Below are 19232 nucleotides of genomic sequence, written 5' to 3'. Positions count from 1 at the left end.
TTCAAGAATATTAAATTATATAATTAACTGTGGCGTTCTACAATTGTATGAATTAAAATGTAAATTTAATATAGGATTTTAAACCCGGTTACACCTCTTCTGGATAAGTATTAGATAGCTTAACATACAGAATTTTGACACTTGTTTTTATACATTTGCTGTCACTGTACCTAGCAGATAAGTTATCTTATTGATAAGCTGTGAAATCGGCCGTAATAATAGTTATTTATTCATCAGTTACTTTGATACTGCCTGATGAACTATTGGTACAAACTGTGATGAGCGTAAAACTCTATGATATAATGGTATAATTAGAAAACTCCCGTAATTTCCATCCCGAGGTAAAGGAACAAGAAATAAGCAAATAATGAATTGCAGCCAACTGTCTACAAAATATAAACACAAAATATAAATTTAAACTAGTGTGCCCATCGCATCTTTGATAATAATAATAATTTTAGTCATAATAAGAAGAATGTTTTGTTGATTTATCCTTATTTAAAACTCGACCCGTTTCGGATATAAAATAATTATCACTTACAACATAAAAATGTTCATTGAAACCAATTATTAAAATCATATTTCCAACAAAGAATTATACATAAATACCTACTCCAATATTTAACCGTATTCCGTTTTATCTTAATTCTGATTATTTTTATTGTTGCTTGCTTATTTATTACATCAAATCGATTGGCCTCACTAAATAATTAAATTACTTGTCATGGGTGTTAAGCTGGGTTATAAATGTGGACTGTGAAGGTGTTGCCGGCAGCCTGGTCTCCAAGTCCATGTCGTGATGAAGTGGCTTGCGCTCCTGTGCCTCATCTTGGGGCTGTTGTTGGCTTCGGTAAGAACTTGGTTTTATTTTTCACAAGGGTCTTTTTTATAGTATAGACATAATTATAGTATTCTAATTTGTTGTGGAGAAATTCTACGGCGCGCAGCGCACTTCCTCTTTTTTATCTACATATTTGGATATAGTGATTTCTGCATACTTTGAAATATGTTGTAAATAATAAAATATCTCAATTTTGGTAGTTGGTAGTAGCTTTCTAATTTAAATTAGATTATTCCCAAAAGTAGACCAGAGTTTGATAACGTGCCCGGTATATGGCAATAGGTTCGCCCCCTATTAGATGGCATTAACATTGTCAATGGCGCTTGTGTATTTTTTCGTACTACTTTGCCTAAATCTTTGAGTATATAAGTATTCCTCTTCGAACATCTACGATTTCAGCACCTAAAACCATAGGAATTAGTTGCTGAAACCGGAGATGCTGAAAAAATTTTGCTGAAAGAGAAATACTTTGCAATTTTCGATGGGGGTGAGGTTATTTTAATATAAACGGTAGTTTGTATTGTTCATATTGTTAACGCGTTAATTTGTGCATGTCATATTTTGGTATTTTGTCCTCTGAATATATTTAACCCGCAATGACGTTAATTAATGAAATATATGATTGAAATTCTTGTATAATAATTATCATAATTTTACCGCATGCGGTAAATATTATACATTCGAAAAGTAGTAATTATCACAAAAAGTAATAACGTGTAAATTTTTCGATTATTCATTACGATACTGTTTTTACCGTAACCCCTTTTTTACCATGCTACACCACCTCCTAGAACGAGTTGCTTCAAACCATAGACCACAATACTCTTTGCGATATACCTACGCTGCATTTTGCACCGAAAATTCCATTGAACACGCTTTTTATGTTGAGCGGACTTGTTTTTTTTTATCTAGCCTCTTTCTTTGTCCCACTGCTGAGCTAAGACGTCTTCCTTAGAGTTCCAGTGCCCTCGGCCGCTTGCTGCGTCCGGCCAACCGTCCAGTAACGCATCCAAGTCGTCCCGCTATCTCCATCTAAGTATATATTATTATGTATTTCAAGATTTAAGGGATTAAAATACTACTTTTTTCTCAGGCCGATGACTCCCAAGAGGCACGTAGCGCAGGCGAAGTAGACTACACCAGTCGGTACGCCCAGCTAGCCTCTGAAGTACCTTCTGACGTCAACGTACCAGACCTCATCGCTTCCCTCTCAGCTGCAGGTGTCTAACAACTCAACCTATAACCATCTTCTTACATCCAAAATTTAAATGGCCATATAATTTCGATCTACATATTTAAAATATCTCTTTGTGATTAAAAAATAATGTGGTCGGTTTCTCGATTTTGGCCCTAACGCACTTCCTTGTGTGACCCCGCTAATGCAAGATTGGCGTTTTCATTTTGGTATAGTATTAGTTTATCGTATTTATTTGTGCTGCAAATTGTTTTTCTGGTTGTATAAATTGTATTAAAGTGTGTATGTTTACTCGTCTTTTTGTGTTATTATTTACACAATATCGATGTTTAACATCAGCAATTCAGCCATGTTGAAAGAGATCCAGTTCATTTTTTTTTCTCCTATAGAAATAATGCGATTGAAAAGTAGAAATTATGAATTTTGAGACAATTTTTTTAATCAACATTTCTATCTGATTCCAAAGTATTATTGCTATATGCCCAGTGTAGAAATATTGTGCTAAATACTTCATCATTACCATAACTTTTACAATGTAAAAATTGCTGTTACCTATTTTCAACATTAACTTACTTTAGATTATTTCGATTGATAGACAGTGTAGAAACATTAAAACAGTAGGTAAGTAGGTACATCTAACTTAACGATACTTTTATGCGTGAACCCAAATAGTCTCTCGTCTATCACTTAAATTGTATAGCGATAAACTAAAATATGTAGTAGGTAGTTAACTACTTCAGTAGACCCAAGCCGCACAGCTACCACAAAATCACGGGTCCCATGTTTTCTTTTCATTATCTACTGTTAATTTGATTCTCTGTTAAGGTTTATTTACGGCACAAATAGCTGGCTACCCTCCCGAGGGATAATATTGTACAAACTGCAGTTAATTTCAGAGTTAATTAATTAATTTGTACACTGACTGAAAGCAATGGATTTTATTTTACAGTAGATTGTGTTGTGTAGATTAAGTCTTTGAGGCACATTATTTAGTTTTTCAACGAATTTTTATCTCTGAGTAATACACTGAATCTTTTTTCTTATTAGCTGAACAAGTTTCTACCACTATAATTACATCAACTGTCGACTATCGTAGGAATAATATGACACGCTAGCTACAAGGTAAGGTAACCTGCTACAGTACTTTTAACATTATATCGTCGTAGTTTCAGACAACTGATTTTTTGTAAGACTTCATTAGTCACTAGTGTAATGGCAATCTTAATCAAACCATAGTGATTTGAGCGAAACCTTTAAATTTTGATTGCTTGGGGCTTAACTTTGATATCATGCGAGAGTGATCTCAGTCGCTTATACGGCTAATAACCTTGCGATTACGTTGGTAGTAAGGAAGCAGGGTAACTTATCCACGAAATAAAAAACTTAGCGTCTAATTCATAACTTTATTAGCCAAACAAAAAATACACAATATTCTAACTAAGCTTACTCCACTAATGTCTCCTAGACGGTTCAGAGTCTATGTATTTACGCCTCGCCGGGAACAAACGTTCGTAGTTGAGGTTCACGTCTGATGGATGGATGTAGCGGTTGCTGCGACGACCTATTGGGATGTAGTCGTAGGGGACCTGTTGGCAGAAAGGAAATTGAAATGTTACTGTCCTACTGGTGGATACTAGTGTTGAACTGAACTGAGAGGGGAATTAGGCTTTCAGTCCATCACGCTAAGTTTTTTTTTGCATAGTGTTGGAATTACTTGGAGATTTGGTGTAATTTATGCATCGCAGGGCCCATATATTTGTAATGGGACAATTTGCCCCTAATACTAAGACTTCATAAGGCTTACTCCTTGTGAAGGCTACAACCACGTTTCCAATGTGAAGCTAAAAAGCATCTCCTACCAGTATCGAACAGGTTTCTACCAGTAATTTCCCATCAATAATATTTTTTGTGTAAATACAGCAGAACAACAGATTTACACGTTATTTATTTTTCTGTTAAAACAATTACTTTTAGCAAACAAAGCATCAATTCAAAAATATTTTTTACCTGTGGTGCAGAATCCACAGTCACGAACAATAAAGCACAGATAAAAAATAAATAAAATAAATCCATTTCGCGCCAACGCCGGCCAATATGGCCGCTTCACGCCTGTTGACGTTTGTTTAATTAAAACGGCAGCACGCTCGATTTTATACCGATATATTCCGTAGTTTATTGCTATTGTTCGTTTATGGTAGTTAATTCCGGAATTTTTATTCGTCTCTTTGTTTAATCCGAATCATTGGATGAGATAAACAACTACAAACAAATTTATTCAGATGTCCTCTGTTTTATATTTAAAATATAAAATCATCAATATTATATGTAAAAATTGGTTATATTTTTGAGTATAGATAGAAAACTTTGTGTACGTAATATTTTATAACGAAATACGAAAGGATTTTATCGAATCATGTCAAAAGTATGATGTTATAAAATAAGTACATAAAGTTTTCCTACCGATAAAAGTATTGAGTAAAATATTTTTATGACGCTTCTGTTTATTGTTATTTTGTTTCTTATATACTTTTAAAGATAATACAATATTTTATAAAGAAATGTATATTTGTGATAAGTAACTGCTGTTTTTAAAATGAATATATTTTATGTTGGCGTTTTTGCCTCTATGTTTTATTCAGCTTTAAGCGCCGTAAGTATCTTAGAAGCCACAGTTCTATTTAAAATACCTTAAGCGAGTTAACCTTAGCTTTTAAAAAACCATCTCAATGTAAAAAGTCTAATTAGAACCTTGTGTTAATTTAATTATTGCATGCGCTTCCCGGATTCTCAGAAATCCTTGCATTTAAATTCAAAATACTCTTCACAAAATCGCCAACCTTAAAAAAATAACTTTATTTCGTACCTAATAAATCTACAGCCGCAACAAGCAGACAGCCAACTTGAAATAACAGATCCAGTAACTCAATATCCCGAACTAAACGAAGGTACAGTCAAAGTAGTGGAAGAAAACATTCGTATATCGAAAAAAAGAGGCAATTTGAACGCAGAAGGGATTCCAGAAGATGAGAGTCTATCAGTTAAAGTATACAGAATCATTACGGAACCAATTATTCACGTGATTAGAACGCCAAAAGTTAATGCAGTACTTAGAAATATAGGTACTTGTGTGGTCAATGGCGCTTTAGAGCTGTTTTCTTTCTACTTGCCAGCGCCTTTTATGCCTTTGGTAGCGTCTGCAGCAGGTTTAGTCATACCTTTTGAACCTGTAGTAATGTTGAAAGAAAAAATGCCCGTGACTAGTTACAGAAGAGCCTTTAAAACTGCCATGAATACTTTTCTTGGTGCTTTTGATCGGTACAAAATGGAGGATGAGTTTGATCCGTACATGACTCGAAGGTTCAATAGAAGGTTTATGGATGATGATAAGAAAAATGATAAAGAAGATAGTAATAATCAAATGTGAAGTTTGTTAATAAAATTTTCGTTTAAAAATTGTTTCTGTTTAGACACTCCCAAAAAAATTGCTTAAGATTTTGCTTGCTTAGATTGGTGTATCGACATCCTTATCCATAGCTACTAATACTATAAACGCGATATTGTTGAGCTTTGATGGAGTTGCATAAAGTCGAAAACCCGGAAATAGGCTAAACTTCTTCTTTAAAAATATATTTTAAAATTTTCCAAATTACACGAGAGCAAAGCCGCACGCGCACGGGTTAGCTAGTTATACCTACCTTTATTGTTCATTTATATTAATAAGTATAGTTAAGTTTAGTAACACTACATTTTTGTGAAGTGATTTGAGTATCACTACAATAATTGTTCTTTAAGGACCTTTAGAAACAAAACGTTAACCTCAAAATACATACATTTACTACCATAACAAAATCTTTATTTTAACCTAAGAAATCTTTATAATCAATCAACAAAAGCAGACATCGTGACAATTCCAAAGAACGGGCAGAAAAAAGTGGTTTTAACAAGAGTTCTACCTCCTTGTTTTAGTATTGGCTTTTCACTTATATGCATTTTGACTTCTGGTTCATTTGTAGCTAAGGTTGGCCTTTTCTTTCTTCTAGGAGTCTCCCTTACAGTTGTACCTACACTAGTCGAAAGTATTTCTTCCGAATTTTCGGTTGCCTGTTCATCATCTTTGTCATTTGCGCTTGTTTTAGCAGAATTGTCCTCAGGTATTTTTTCAATAGAATCTTTAGTTTGTGCATTTTTCGTACTGGGATTTCTTTCATCATTTCGAGGGCTTTCAGAAATATTTTCGTTATCTATAGTTTCTACAACATCAGAAATGAGTTCTGTTTTTCTCAAACTTTTAGATTTTTTCTCGAAACCAGTCCAGTAGTGTCTTAACCCATTGTCGTCTATAAAACGTCTTTTGCTTGGAAAATTGTCGTTATCTTGCTTTAAAATGTAATCTTCGAAATAATCTGCTACTATATGTGTTGTGGGTTTGAGAATTTTGTATTTTTCATTATTGAATATGACTTCACCTACTTTTTGGAAGTCCATGTGTTGCGGTAGTAGGGTTTTTAGTATCGAAGGTGCAGGCTGGAATAGAAGCATTTCTATTGATATTTTACTATACTCTAACAAAAGATAGCCTCACAAGTGGAATGGAATCCAGGAATAGAAAAATACATCCTGATGAAAAAAGGGGACAATGTTTTAAGAAAACATTTTTTTTTAATTTCAATTAAGACTTCGACAGAGGGATTTTAACAAAATTTTAGTAACATACCTTTAATAAAAATATCCATAGCAATATTAAATACATTTTTCGTCTCTCAAAAAATCATCATGTTTTTCAATTCGTCTGAAATGATTATGCAAAATTGATTAGTAAAAGTCATAAAATTATTTCAATCAATGACTCGAAACCCTCTGCTAACGATAAGATAGTGAAATGACGTGAGTATAAAGTTATTATAGTTTTATATTCATCCGACCGATATAAATTGGAATAGGATTTAGAGAACAAAAGTAAAACTATTTTTTGAACAGTTTGTTGTTTCTGCTTAAATCTTGTGACCTAATCACTAATCAGCCTAAGATAAATATTTTGTAAATCTAACTCGGATTTAATTGGTCTTCACCAAAAAAGTTATTTTTAGTAGGAGAAACTTCTCTTTCCTCTGTTCATGATTATAAATCCCATATCATGTTGGGAACAGAAACCTTATAAGAAGGAGTGTTTTTATTCCAAGTATGTTTAAGCGAAAATTATTTTATATCTACTTTAATGGATCTGTGGAAATCTGTATGATGTGTTCTCCTGCAAGGTTGATAAAGCTTTACAGAAATGGCTTTTCAGTATTAAATATTGCGTTTTAATCAGCAGATATCTTTTTTCATAGTTCTTACATACGGGGTGTTTAAAAAAACAACATAAAGTAATTTTACTTAATTATATTTGCAACGTATTTTCACTAAAGCGTAAATCAAGACGCAGCCTCCCAAAACACTCCGTTGTCGTTCACCCAACAGGTGGCCTAATATTAAATAAAATTTCACAATTCAGATGCGATACAGATTAAGTTTACAATCCATCTTTTATTACATACAAATCCACCAAAAGTAAAACAATAAACGCAATTAGCTTTTCAACAAATAAAATAACAATTTACAAATATTTTTTGTTCTGATATTGCATTATTGGGATATACCGTGAATTGTTTTTAAATACATTTACTTTGTTTGTTTTTGTGTATTGTTCGATAAATAATATTCTGACAATTTAGTAACATTTTTATCAAGTTGTTCGCGCTAATTGCCGTATTCCATTTCATAATACACGATTTGATTTTGCAGCTGTTTAGCTTGTTTACTTGTATATCAAGGTCGAAATTTTTCACAACTACCCACACAAATCTAAAATTACCATATCAAAAAAACAATTCACGTCATATCCCAACAACCAATCTTCGTACCAAACATTTACCAACATGGCGCCGTCCGCAACATTATTTCAACAACTAACACTGGTAAAGTGCATTGTACATAGAGGTCGTATTGGCATCCGTTATATTGTCACATGATATGAAATTCTAATACATCTCTCTCATGTGTGAAATACTATGTTAGTGAAACTCTGTGGGACTTTCTAGGTTTTCAATACGAAGTGAGGTTTAAGTTCAGTAGTGAAATAAATATTCTTAAGCTTTTAATAAGCCAAATTTAAATTATATAGTGTAGAAATCTATTGAATAAGAATAATTAGGACATTTAATAATATATGTTGATCATTTTGATAATGTTTTTTTATTACTATTGTAGATTTTTGTTAAAAGAGTAAATATATGAGATTTAAGACTTATATCAATGACTTGTGAAGAGAAAAAAGGTTTATTCAAATACGTAATAAAATAATTGAATACAAAACTTAAACATCACTCTGCATTCAAAAACCTTATTCACAAAGTCCCAAAATGACACAATGAAATATCAAAATAAATTATTTTTTGTATGTGAAGACGATTTTTCACTCGTCTAAAATGATGTAGTTTGATATTTCAATTGTCTCAATCGAGTTTAAGTATCTTTTAAATATTACATTTATTAAATCTACCCGGAAAATATGTTTTTGTGAGATTATAAACAATTATTTCACTAAATATAAATAATTAATAATTAATTACTTATATTTTTATTATAACTTATAATTTAAAAAGCGATACGCGTGTTTTGAAAATAAACGTCGAAACAGCAGGCGTATTCGATATAATTTAATTTTACAAGGGAATTACAATAAAGATCTGTGTATATTTCACGATAACTCATAAAGTATAATGTGTAGAGCAGTATTTATTTTACAAGGCATATTCCGTCTTACTTTGACTTGCTATAAATTATATTGTATAAAAATGTTTTTATAATACAGTAAAAATATATATATTGTAACAGTTTATCGTCAAATATACACACAATCTAATAGATCACAAGCTACTAACATTACATCTTTTCCTATAAAAATGTCTACATGAAACAAATGCCAAACATTTTTACGAAAAAAGTGGTATACGACTAGTAATCTGGTGGATATGTATTCACTCATAAATAGGTATCTAAAACTTCAGCGGTTAATACTACAAACTATTTTTTATTATAGTTGTAATATTAAAAATTACAGACATTACAATTTATATAGCATCTTCGATTAATTACCTATTATTATAAACGAACGAATGAAAAATAGCAAAAAAAGTGAAATATTAAGACTAGATAGATTATAACCTAAAAATTCAGTCAAGTCATTCACTAAGCACATTAATTCTCTTGCAAAAACTGCATCAAAATCGATCCAGTAAAACCGAGATAGGGCCAAACAAAACATATTAACATTTAAATAAAAAATGCGCAAACATTTGACGCAGTTTTCTTACAAGCAAAAAGCTATATAAAAAAAGAAAAAAAAAGACGAACAATTAGTAAAATTGCACTTTACAAAATATTTCTTATATAGAAAAATACGAAGAGAATAAATTTCAGGAAATTTTGGTGCCGTTATAAGCTCTTCGAATTTAAAAAAGAATTTGTTTTTTTTTAGTAAAAACTTATCGATCTAGCTACGTTGTTTTTTTTACTAATTTTATACCAAAAAGGAAGATCATTATGCAACACGTACTAGTCCAAAAAAATATAAATATTAATTATATTTACAGTAACAATATTAATAGGTGTTTAATGCTAAACATTAAATATTGCAAGTATCATAAGTCAAGGTGTCGAAAACTTGTGTTTCGTTACGCAACGACATAAATATGAAAAAATATATTCTATATGAACAACTATTTAAGTAAAGTTTTGAGACAGCGATTTTATATGAAAATATAGATAATATTTATAGTACAAGTAACTATTTACAGAGATTATTATATTAATGAAAAATATATTGAGTTAAAAATGAATACTGATAAAATAAAAATTCACTGGAATAATATTTATCGTGACTAAATGATGCGAAATAAATACAAACAAATCATGTGCCTTATGCGGTAAGCTTATGTATAATTATCTATAATACTATCACACGATTTTAGAAATTCAACTGACAGGTTTTTTTTCTGTTCTGATACCGTTGGAACCGACTTGTCAAAATTTTGACAGTAATGACAGCAACTGTCAATTGTAATGCTAACCCGTTGTATACATATTTTGAACGCTCTCGTTCTAGTGTCTCGATTAACTATTATAAATTACTTGTAACGCATAAGATATTAAAATTGATTATTTATTTAGATATTCTATAACAATTTTTCGTAAGAACACGATTGCGTTTATGAGGTATGTTTTTAATTTAATTTGATTAATACTTCTAATTGTTCTACCGAATGAGTCTACTTTAATCATTTTCGGAATTGGGTGAAAATTCGCATTGCGGAGTTACATTGATCACGCGATGAAAATCCATATCACATTTTATAAGATGTTTATCTGACTTTGTCTTAAACTTTGTTCTTTACATTTGCTTTCGCACGAATATTTTTTAGGAAATATGCATTCTTAAAGAGTGTAGATGACTATTAGCAAAACAATTAGTTTTTACAGCTTAAGCTTATTTGTAGGCACACGGAAGGACTTAGCCCCTATTGCTTTGTTGAGTTGCAAGATGGAAAATGTCGCAAGTACAAAAATACAATATTTGGAAAAGATAACTGGCAACACCGACAACAGAAATCTATGGTATAATTTATTTCACAGGTTGTTAAATCATGCATTTAGAAGTCGACGATTCTTTATGATAATCATTTTGTAATAGATTTCAGATTTCCATTTCTTTCTAAATGACTTTTTTTGTTAATTATACTACAGGAATCTAAATTATTCTAAAGGGATATCGAATACATTTTTTACACTGGCCGTAAATTTACACTAGCCTATATTAAATTAATCTTACAATAATTTGGAAATCTGAAATCTTTTACAAAAGCATTAAAAATGTGTGTTATAAGAATTCTTGGCTTGCGACGCGTTTGCAAAATTATAATTTATAATTTCGTTTCCCAAATAAAAAAATGTATTACACTTGGAGTGATTTTTACATTTTAATTGATTGTGTGTGTAAAAATGTTTTGGCTTGAAATTGTATACATTATTTACACTTTAGTGATATAATATTGGAGATTTTGCATCATTAATTTGAACGTTCTAACTACTGATGTCTCCGAAACAAAAAGGCCGAATTTAAGTTGTCTGATTAACGTTGGTAATAGTTCAGACCAGGCTTCACCCGTTTCGTTAAGATAACACGTAAACATCTTTGAATGCAATAGGTTATTAAATCTTCCGGGTTTTTGGAGAGACAATTGAAGCAAAATGTCCAATAATATCCTACTATTTTATCATTGTTCTTGTGCTGAATATACACAAATGAATTTGATTCGCGTTAAGAAAATAGTCACAATATTGAGTTGTCAAATCTGTCAAATTTGCTATCGTTTCATTGGTCGGATAAAGACAAATAATCGCATATCTATTCATCTAATTGGTCAAACGGAGAGTGACGTCACTATATTCTTAACGCGAATTTCTTTGAAGTTTTATATAAATAAATACATCTTAGTGCAAAAAGTTGTTTCAAACTATACAGTTGAGTTGATTCATCGAAATATGTACACGTCAAAATCAGACTTATAATTACGATCATAAGGTACGAATTCTATTAAAAAACCTGTCGCTTAATGCTGTTATTTTTGATGGAGTTAGTTGTGAATTTATTCATTATTGTTCAAATATATTATAATTTTCATCGCACACATAATGAGGTTAAAAGCATGTATTTAAGAACCATTCTTTTGTGTAATTTCTAAATAAATTCTGGTGTTCTCAAAATTAATAGTAACGAATTGATTATAGGACTTAATTATTGGAATTATTTACTTTAAAGAAGACTTAGTTCAAGAAGGAAGCGTCCATAGTATGTAATGTACTTTGAAAACCGTTTAGTTTAGTAAAACTACACGGCTTTCAAAATACTTTTCTGTAGAAAACATAACCATGTCAACAGAACCATTAGACAGTTAAAACACTTTATAGAATACCATCAACTGTCACTTTGACAACTATCAAAGTTGCCATACTAAAAAAAATCACAACTAACTCCACCAATATAATTAAATAGACTTACTAACACTTATTAGGTACTTTAGAGCCGAACTCGTGTAAGATGTCGCAGGCCATCTCGAGGTCATTTCTAGTGATGCCCAGGGCTCTCACCACGATGTCTTTGGGGTATCCTTCACCGACGAGACGCGCTATGTAGTCTAAGTTGATGTTTTCGTAGGATACGTTGTCTCCGTACTTTCTGCCGTGCTTGTCGTGGGTTAGTGGGTTGATTTTCTTGGCTGAGGAGAGAAATAATTCATTTATAATTCATGACTCCCACTCTATTAACACAGATATTAAAAAAAATAAAAACTAAACATAGCGGTCCTCCAGTTGCGTACACGTGTATAATACACTCCTAAAAACCATGGCAAATGAGAAGTTCCAAGAGCAACCACTCCATTATTGACATGTAGTAGCTTAAGAGAGTTCACTAATCAACTTGGTTTAACAAATGGGTACAAAAATATGTTTTAGGTACTGACTTTTGTAACCAAAATTAAAGTTGTACGTTAAGATAACTATGATGATCCATCAAAATGCTAATCAAATAATCGAAATAATCATAATCATAGTAAATAACTTACGTGCAACAGCCAACTCGTTCTTCTCGACCGCCACATTCTCATAAGGCGGGTCCTTTTTCTCCTCAGACGGGAACTTGGGCATAGTCGTTGACTTCGTAGGTTGATCCACACTCCCGCTAGTAGTCGCGGGCAAAGATCTTTGCCTAGGAGGTGCCCTACTTTCCAACCTAGTTTCCCTATCAAAACTATTCCTAGATTCTATCTGATTCCTCAAATCTGGCTTTTCTGGAGGCCTCTCTGGGGGTAGTCTGAAATCCGTATGTCTATCCAAGCCATGCCTATCCATCTTCTGGTTTTCTATATGCCTATCCAATCGGTTATCCATCCTTGCTTCTTGCATGTGCCTTTCCTGCCTATTATCTTGTAATACATGCCTGTCTTGCCGTTCTGGAATATGACGGTCCGCAAGACGGTTTTCCGTGTGCCTTTCTTGCCGTTCCATATGTCTTTCTTGCCGGTTATCTGGAATTGGAATATGCCGTTCTTGCCTTGTATCCGGTATAGGGACGTGGCGTTCTTGCCTTGTGTCCGGAATAGGCTGGCGTTCTCTCGTTTCTGGCGGGTTTGGATGTCTTTCTCTCGTATCTGGAATTGGAATTGTTCTTTCTGGCCGGTCTGGTATTCTTTCGTGTCTTTCTGGTAGGTATCTGTTGTCTGGTATGTGTCGGGGTTCGGGTTTGGGTTCGGTTGGAGTTGGTACTTCGGGGGGACGTTCTGGGGGAGTCGCGGGGAGCGGCCGGCTGTTTGATTGTGGGGTGCAGGCGCGACGAGGCTTTTCAAATGCTCGAGGGTCTGGTGGTACCTAAAATATAACATGTTTGGTTATTGTACAGTAATAAATTAGCAGTTTAATTAATATACAGAGTAATTTCATTCATTGGAAACGAGTCAGTTAGCTTTAAAATATATATTCAACAGATTGCTTGAAGTAATAGGACAATAGTTTTAATATTTTATATTAAATTAGTACCTCATGTCTCGTGTCTATGACTCCTGTGATAGTTTCTGTTGATCCAGTGATGATGGAAGTTAAACGATGTCTTGAATCAGGCTCCGGTTCTAACGATGAACGTCTTCTGGGTTCAGCTGATGACCCGAAAAAATATGACATTATTATGTGGTGTATCAGAGTATTTTTTGCCATTAGTAGACTCGAAGAGCCCTTCGTAAGAAAATTACAAAATATGTCAACAATATTCTACTGAAAATGTTCATTAGCGGGAATTTACAAACTACCGATAGAGAGATTCACGGCTTGCAGCAATCGCAACGAATTTATTAGACCTTCAATGTTATTCAGCGTGTTTGAGGGCTATACGCGACCAATGACTTCAGAGGACAAGATTATTTTATAGTTTTCTTTGTGCTACTACCGATAGTACATAATATCGTAGAACAATTTAATACCTTGTGAACTAGCAGTAGCAATATCTTGCACGCTAGATGCAGCTACAATAACCGGTTCGGCTGGCGACAAACTCTTTCTAGGCGGTAGCGGAGGTGCCCGTCGTTACTCATACGCACTCTCATTAGACTGAAGCGCGTCAATTGTAATTCTAAAGTTATTTAGTATTTACCTTGTGAGCTAGCAGCAGCAATATCTTGCACGCTAGATGCAGCTACTATCACCGGTTCGGCTGGTGACAAACTCTTTCTTGGCGGTAGTGGAGGTGCCCGTAGTTCTCCATAAGCATTCTCAGTAGGTTGCGGCGCGCGGCGCGGTGCCCGCGGACTGTGACGCGGGGAGGCGCCCGGGGAACGGACAGATGGGCGGAGAGCGTCGATGGTTGATGTCGCTGCGTTGAATTCTGCCCAGTCCTGTTGGGGATATTGTAGCTTGAATATTTGGTGTGAGGTTTGGTTTGTAGTTAGGTATGTAAATTGACAGTGTAATGTTGTTGGTATAGATTACAATATTATCTTACCAAGATAGAAGATTGTGCTATTGTACTACACCGCTTTACATAAGCATGAGGTTTTTTTTTGAACAAACCATCATTCATCCGTACTGAAATAGGCGTCATAGACTTTTGCGCGAGTGGAATTGCGCAATATTAAATCATTGTATAATTTTAGTGACTAAACCCTTTTTAAAGAAACATTTTATACATTCTGGCTATATAGCTTAGTGTATTCTACCAGGCTTCAAAGCTGATTCAGAAGGTACTTCAAACATATCCAGCTGGAGGAGAATCTATTAATTTTGGACTAGATATCGAACTCATGAACAAGAAAGCAATGTCAATGGAAATGTTTGGAAGAATTAGGAAGGGTCCATTCTATAATTAAAGTAGTAAAGTAAATAAAACTGAAAAGGCAAATGAAACAAAAACACACAAAGCACATATCACCGAACGTATATTTTCAACATAAAAATACACTTAAAAATAAATAAAAAAGGTGCTATAACTAATATAAATGATAAAATTAAATTATCCTTCTATGTCAATAATACGAGCTAAGCGTAAATATTACTAAATGTCCGATGTTCAGAAATTATTATTATTATAATAACTAGAATAAGCATTGTCTTATAATATAAAATAATTATTAAATTAATAGAGATTACTGGAAGATCAATTTATATAAAATAATTTGCAATCAAAAAAATCAAGGAGTCGTCGTTTCGCACAAAACAACATTTCTAAAAATGACTTTTATTCAAATTATATTATCATTTAACTAAGTACCTATCATGAAAATCCACAATGTTTTTTTTTTAAATGTCACTAACAAAAAATACTTTTATTCTTAAAAATAACATTATAACTATTATGTGCCAAAAGCATTTCTGAACAAAACATATTTACAATTTCCGAACTAAATTTTCATTAACATCGGACATCGGTCAATTGATAAAAAACATAAATTAACTAAATCTATTCGCAGTAAGTGCATCATTTTGACAAAATAATATAAGAAGTCAAATTATAAAAATAATAATTGCATTAATGTCTTCATATAGGAAAGAATCGTGGTTTTAAATTTTAAATAAATAAAAATAAAAATATTGATGAGTGCAAAAGTGATATGAATAAACGAAAATTATAAGGAGTGTATATTTTAATTATAATAAAACTATTTGTTACTGGGTATAAGTATACTGTATCATTTGTTCTGTTTCAAAGTATAACGGAATAAATTACACTGTTTAGTTAAATAGATCGTTAAAAAGTATGATAATCATCACATCAGTAACGTTAGTATGAAATTTATAGTTATTTCTTTTTTCATGCAGCCTAAACTATTTTTTTGCCCTAAATTTCTATAGCTTAGCATTGACTGTTGACAACATTCGGAACTCTCATTATTACCTTTGAAATACGTTAAACAACTTATGCGGCTACTTTGTGGCAAAGTACGGCAAGCAAAAATACATCGATGAGAGGAAAGGAGTGCGGTAAATGGAACCGAAGAAAGCCGTCGCCGTTTCGTTGCCATCACGGCCTATCTGCTAAGTATTAACAGTGTCTCAGAATCTGGGTTCAATGACCTAATTAACCAAAAAGTTTCGTCCATTTATTACGTCACTACTTTCTTATATTGAATGACCTATAGTTGCCGCTTCCTATGCAAAAAAAAGTACCAAATCGTCAAAAAAAGCCGTACTACTAAAATAAATACATTAAGTAAATATTAATACTAGTGTAAAAATAAAACTATAACTAAAAGCACATACACAACTTTTGCAACAAAGTAAATGCCGATAAATGATTCAGTACTGTCGCACCTAATAGTAAGTGACTTTTGTACGTGATTGTTATATAAAATCCACACTAATATTATAAATGCGAAAGTAACTCTGTCTGTCTGTAACTCAATCACGGCTAAACTATTGAACCAATTTGCATGAAATTTGGTATGGAGATATTTTGATACCCGAGAAAGGACATAGGCTATATATCACCAGTAAAATTAATGTTACAAATACGGGGAAAAAATTCTACCATTCTCTCTTATTGGACGCAAGCGAAGTTGCGCGGGTCAGCTAGTGTAGAATAAAGGCTATAAATTGCGCATACACAATCGGGTGCATTAATGGTTTTTTTATAAGAAGCTATTTTCATTGTTTTTATCCATTATGCATTCTTTGAAATGATATCGATAGTCATAATCAGGGTCTGCTGCATGCAGGGAAATAAAATAAAATAGGGAACTAACAGTCCGATATTTTTACTAAATAGCGAACCAAAAAAATCTATACAGTTTTGAGTAATTTATGAACCAAAACAAATCAATACGGTGATTTCAAAAGATTTAATATTTTGTCGCAAGTGTACAATGCAATAATAACATTTTAAAAATAGTTATGACTGGAAAGTTCTCGTTTTATTTAAGAACTCACACGCAAAAAGTCACTTAATAAATATGACAAACACACAATGACTAAGCTTTAACACAATATCGATAACTTATGTGTATATAAACAAACTTACAATTTTATAACAAGCACATGACAGTTGTAGCGACAATCACGCAGAACACACAATAGTGTTCTTGAACACACAATAGAGTCTTGTTCAAAGACTCGGACGTTTTTTAAGTTTTAGGATCGATTTTTGTTAACGAAATCGTCGCTTTACAACTGTATCATCGTATGAAAAACGTCTATTATCATGAGGCTTGTTGATTAAATGTAAAAAAAATCGAGAGCCAAGCAATAATTTGGATGAAAATAATGACGTGACCAGAAGAAAAAACTAGTTCAAATAATCCAGTTTTATTGCAAACTCAAAAAGCCTTCTTTAGCATATTATTTAGCCAATCGGCTTAACTGATGAATATGATATTTTTGGCTGTCACAGGAACGGTTTAATCACTTCGAAGTATATATATTTTTAATGTATGTGTTTGAAAAATGATAACCAAGCCTGATAATAAAAAGACGTGTTTCACAAACAAAATACAAACAAACAAACATGCTCCGATACAAAACGTGGATGCGTCGTCGTCGCCAAGCAAACTACCCGTGCAAGCTAAGCATGCGGCGACTTTCGCCTCACTCTCTGCAAACAAATGTAAAATATCTCTTTATATGTGTTAACGCATGCATACGGTTGACGTTCTCTGTGATTTTTTAATGAAAAATGGAGACGCGCAATGATTTTATAAAAATAAAATAATTTTTAGTGAGCTAGATATATATATGCCCCATTTTACCTCCGCACATAGTGTCACAATGCACTCGAAATTAACATCAAAACAAATGAAATGACCCCCTAAAATATGGTGCCTGGCCATAAAATGAAAGGACGTTAAATAAAAATGTCGTGAGTGATATCGGGCACTAAATTGAAAAAAAAATGTGGACTATACTACAATGAAATATTTTTGACATTAAAATGATTTTAAAATGTCATGAATAGACTTTTGATGTGACAATAATAAAAGAAAAAAGGGACTTACAGTAAATACTATAATGTCTTCGGCAATCTTCGCACATATTCGGCAAAAACCGGCTTCCATTTTTTGTCACTGTTAAGCCGCTTCATTCACTCATTGAACACACTCGCGATTTAATTCTCGGAAAATTAACGAAGAATGCCGAAGCGTGTTACCGAACAAATACCACATTACACGAAATTTTAATTTGCATTTGAAACACCCAAAAAATTTGACAAGGACCATTTAATACTTTTAGGCTTATTAAACACATATTCGCGTCGGCACATTCGGTTCGGCAATATATTATCAACAAAACCATATATTATATTTAATTTTAAAAATCACAGATAAACGTCAACCATAAATAAAAAATGAGTAATAAATAATAAAAATGAGAGAGCACGTATTGTAAGCACAAACTGATGTCATGCCACGCGGCAAACGAACAAACAGACAAACATAATATGCAAACCATGCATTACAACACCAACATTTTACAAGGCAAGGGAAATGGATGATTTAAGAATACTTTTGAATGATTTACTCAATTCTAATAAGTCGGAAACTTCAATTTCCACTTTGGACAAAATGGGTACCTAACTTTTGTTTGCCTATTCCAGTGTCGCACTGAACAAAGGCGTCTCCCTTGGATTTCTATTCCCCTCGGTCGTTTGAGGCAACTTACTACGCCTTGGACACATATACAGGTAGAAAACATCTTCACTATTACACTTTTACCCTTTCAATTACTCTGATACTACTTCTTATGATCTGTATAAAAATTCTTATTCAGTTTTATACAGTCCTTGGGGACCTATGTCCAGGCTTCGATATTGTAAAAAGTTTGTAATTTTTTAAAAGTCTATTTAGTGTATTGATTAATACCTGACCTAGAGGTAATTTATGATGGGTTTTAAAGTATAAAATAATAAGAAAGTATTGTCTTACCTCAGCATCATCGATATCGTCTGTGAGTCCGTTAAACGTGGTGTTTCGTGACGCCCAACCGTTCGCGCTACCTGAGATTGTGTCTGCACCTGTGGAATAATATAATGCAAATTACTTAAACACAGGAAAACTCTTTATTATTTATTTATTCATCTTCTTTTCAAAACTATCTTTACAGGTTCTTATCTAAAGCGATAGT

At 32.8% G+C, this 19232-nt stretch overlaps 5 protein-coding genes across 7 annotated transcripts in view; 2 read left to right on the top strand and 3 right to left on the bottom strand.

Annotated features, from left to right (window-relative positions):
- Positions 1 to 707: 707 nt before the first annotated feature.
- LOC142984184 (uncharacterized) lies at positions 708 to 2333 on the top strand. The gene is made up of 2 exons (XM_076131612.1): positions 708 to 850; positions 1935 to 2333. Exons 1-2 carry the CDS (start codon positions 800 to 802, stop codon positions 2067 to 2069), a joined length of 186 nt encoding a protein of 61 aa, XP_075987727.1. The 5' UTR covers positions 708 to 799; the 3' UTR covers positions 2070 to 2333.
- A 1092-nt stretch (positions 2334 to 3425) lies between these two features.
- Positions 3426 to 4183, bottom strand: LOC142984178 (uncharacterized). The gene is made up of 2 exons (XM_076131604.1): positions 4044 to 4183; positions 3426 to 3622 (listed from the first exon to the last, which is right to left on the bottom strand). The coding sequence occupies exons 1-2, from the start codon at positions 4107 to 4109 to the stop codon at positions 3488 to 3490; spliced, it is 201 nt and encodes a 66-aa protein (XP_075987719.1). The 5' UTR covers positions 4110 to 4183; the 3' UTR covers positions 3426 to 3487.
- Positions 4184 to 4237: 54 nt separating this feature from the next.
- On the top strand, positions 4238 to 5665 carry LOC142984177 (uncharacterized). 2 transcript variants are annotated; one of them, XM_076131603.1, is made up of 3 exons: positions 4238 to 4361; positions 4572 to 4686; positions 4915 to 5665. In XM_076131603.1, exons 2-3 carry the CDS (start codon positions 4630 to 4632, stop codon positions 5458 to 5460), a joined length of 603 nt encoding a protein of 200 aa, XP_075987718.1. In that variant the 5' UTR covers positions 4238 to 4361; positions 4572 to 4629; the 3' UTR covers positions 5461 to 5665. The 2 variants fall into 2 exon arrangements, with proteins under 2 accessions (XP_075987718.1, XP_075987717.1); XM_076131602.1 differs by lacking the exon at positions 4238 to 4361 and having other exon boundaries at positions 4493 to 4686.
- A 202-nt stretch (positions 5666 to 5867) lies between these two features.
- Positions 5868 to 6938, bottom strand: LOC142984175 (uncharacterized). Its single transcript, XM_076131601.1, has 2 exons — positions 6751 to 6938; positions 5868 to 6560 (listed from the first exon to the last, which is right to left on the bottom strand). The coding sequence occupies exons 1-2, from the start codon at positions 6784 to 6786 to the stop codon at positions 5916 to 5918; spliced, it is 681 nt and encodes a 226-aa protein (XP_075987716.1). The 5' UTR covers positions 6787 to 6938; the 3' UTR covers positions 5868 to 5915.
- Positions 6939 to 7402: 464 nt separating this feature from the next.
- The window catches only part of Cbl (E3 ubiquitin-protein ligase CBL), a 101582-nt gene continuing 89752 nt past the window's right edge, over positions 7403 to 19232 (bottom strand). Inside the window, exons 9-13 of one of the 2 annotated variants that reach the window (XM_076131433.1) lie at positions 19034 to 19122; positions 14278 to 14518; positions 13671 to 13786; positions 12701 to 13502; positions 7403 to 12352 (exon numbers count right to left, since the gene is read on the bottom strand). In XM_076131433.1, the coding sequence (XP_075987548.1) occupies positions 12135 to 12352; positions 12701 to 13502; positions 13671 to 13786; positions 14278 to 14518; positions 19034 to 19122 (1466 nt within the window). In that variant the 3' untranslated portion in view covers positions 7403 to 12134. Of the gene's footprint in view, positions 12353 to 12700; positions 13503 to 13670; positions 13787 to 14277; positions 14519 to 15041; positions 17707 to 19033; positions 19123 to 19232 lie in introns of those variants that run through there. The other variant, XM_076131434.1, reaches the window with a different exon arrangement.

The sequence above is a fragment of the Anticarsia gemmatalis genome, chromosome 26, assembly GCF_050436995.1.
Source record: "Anticarsia gemmatalis isolate Benzon Research Colony breed Stoneville strain chromosome 26, ilAntGemm2 primary, whole genome shotgun sequence".
NCBI classification, from domain to species: Eukaryota; Metazoa; Arthropoda; class Insecta; order Lepidoptera; family Erebidae; genus Anticarsia; species Anticarsia gemmatalis.
This window is presented reverse-complemented; position numbering and strand designations above follow the sequence as displayed.

Excerpts from the sequence above, each read along its gene's own strand:
- LOC142984175 (XM_076131601.1), bottom strand. The coding sequence starts at position 6,786 with ATGTATTTAATATTGCTATGGATATTTTTATTAAAG. Across the intron at positions 6,561-6,750 it reads TATGGATATTTTTATTAAAG|CCTGCACCTTCGATACTAAA; the intron begins GTATGTTACTAA and ends CTTCTATTCCAG.
- LOC142984184 (XM_076131612.1), top strand. The coding sequence starts at position 800 with ATGAAGTGGCTTGCGCTCCTGTGCCTCATCTTGGGGCTGTTGTTGGCT. Across the intron at positions 851-1,934 it reads TGGGGCTGTTGTTGGCTTCG|GCCGATGACTCCCAAGAGGC; the intron begins GTAAGAACTTGG and ends CTTTTTTCTCAG.
- LOC142984177 (XM_076131603.1), top strand. The coding sequence starts at position 4,630 with ATGAATATATTTTATGTTGGCGTTTTTGCCTCTATGTTTTATTCAGCT. Across the intron at positions 4,687-4,914 it reads TTTATTCAGCTTTAAGCGCC|CCGCAACAAGCAGACAGCCA; the intron begins GTAAGTATCTTA and ends ATAAATCTACAG.
- LOC142984178 (XM_076131604.1), bottom strand. The coding sequence starts at position 4,109 with ATGGATTTATTTTATTTATTTTTTATCTGTGCTTTATTGTTCGTGACT. Across the intron at positions 3,623-4,043 it reads CTGTGGATTCTGCACCACAG|GTCCCCTACGACTACATCCC; the intron begins GTAAAAAATATT and ends TTCTGCCAACAG.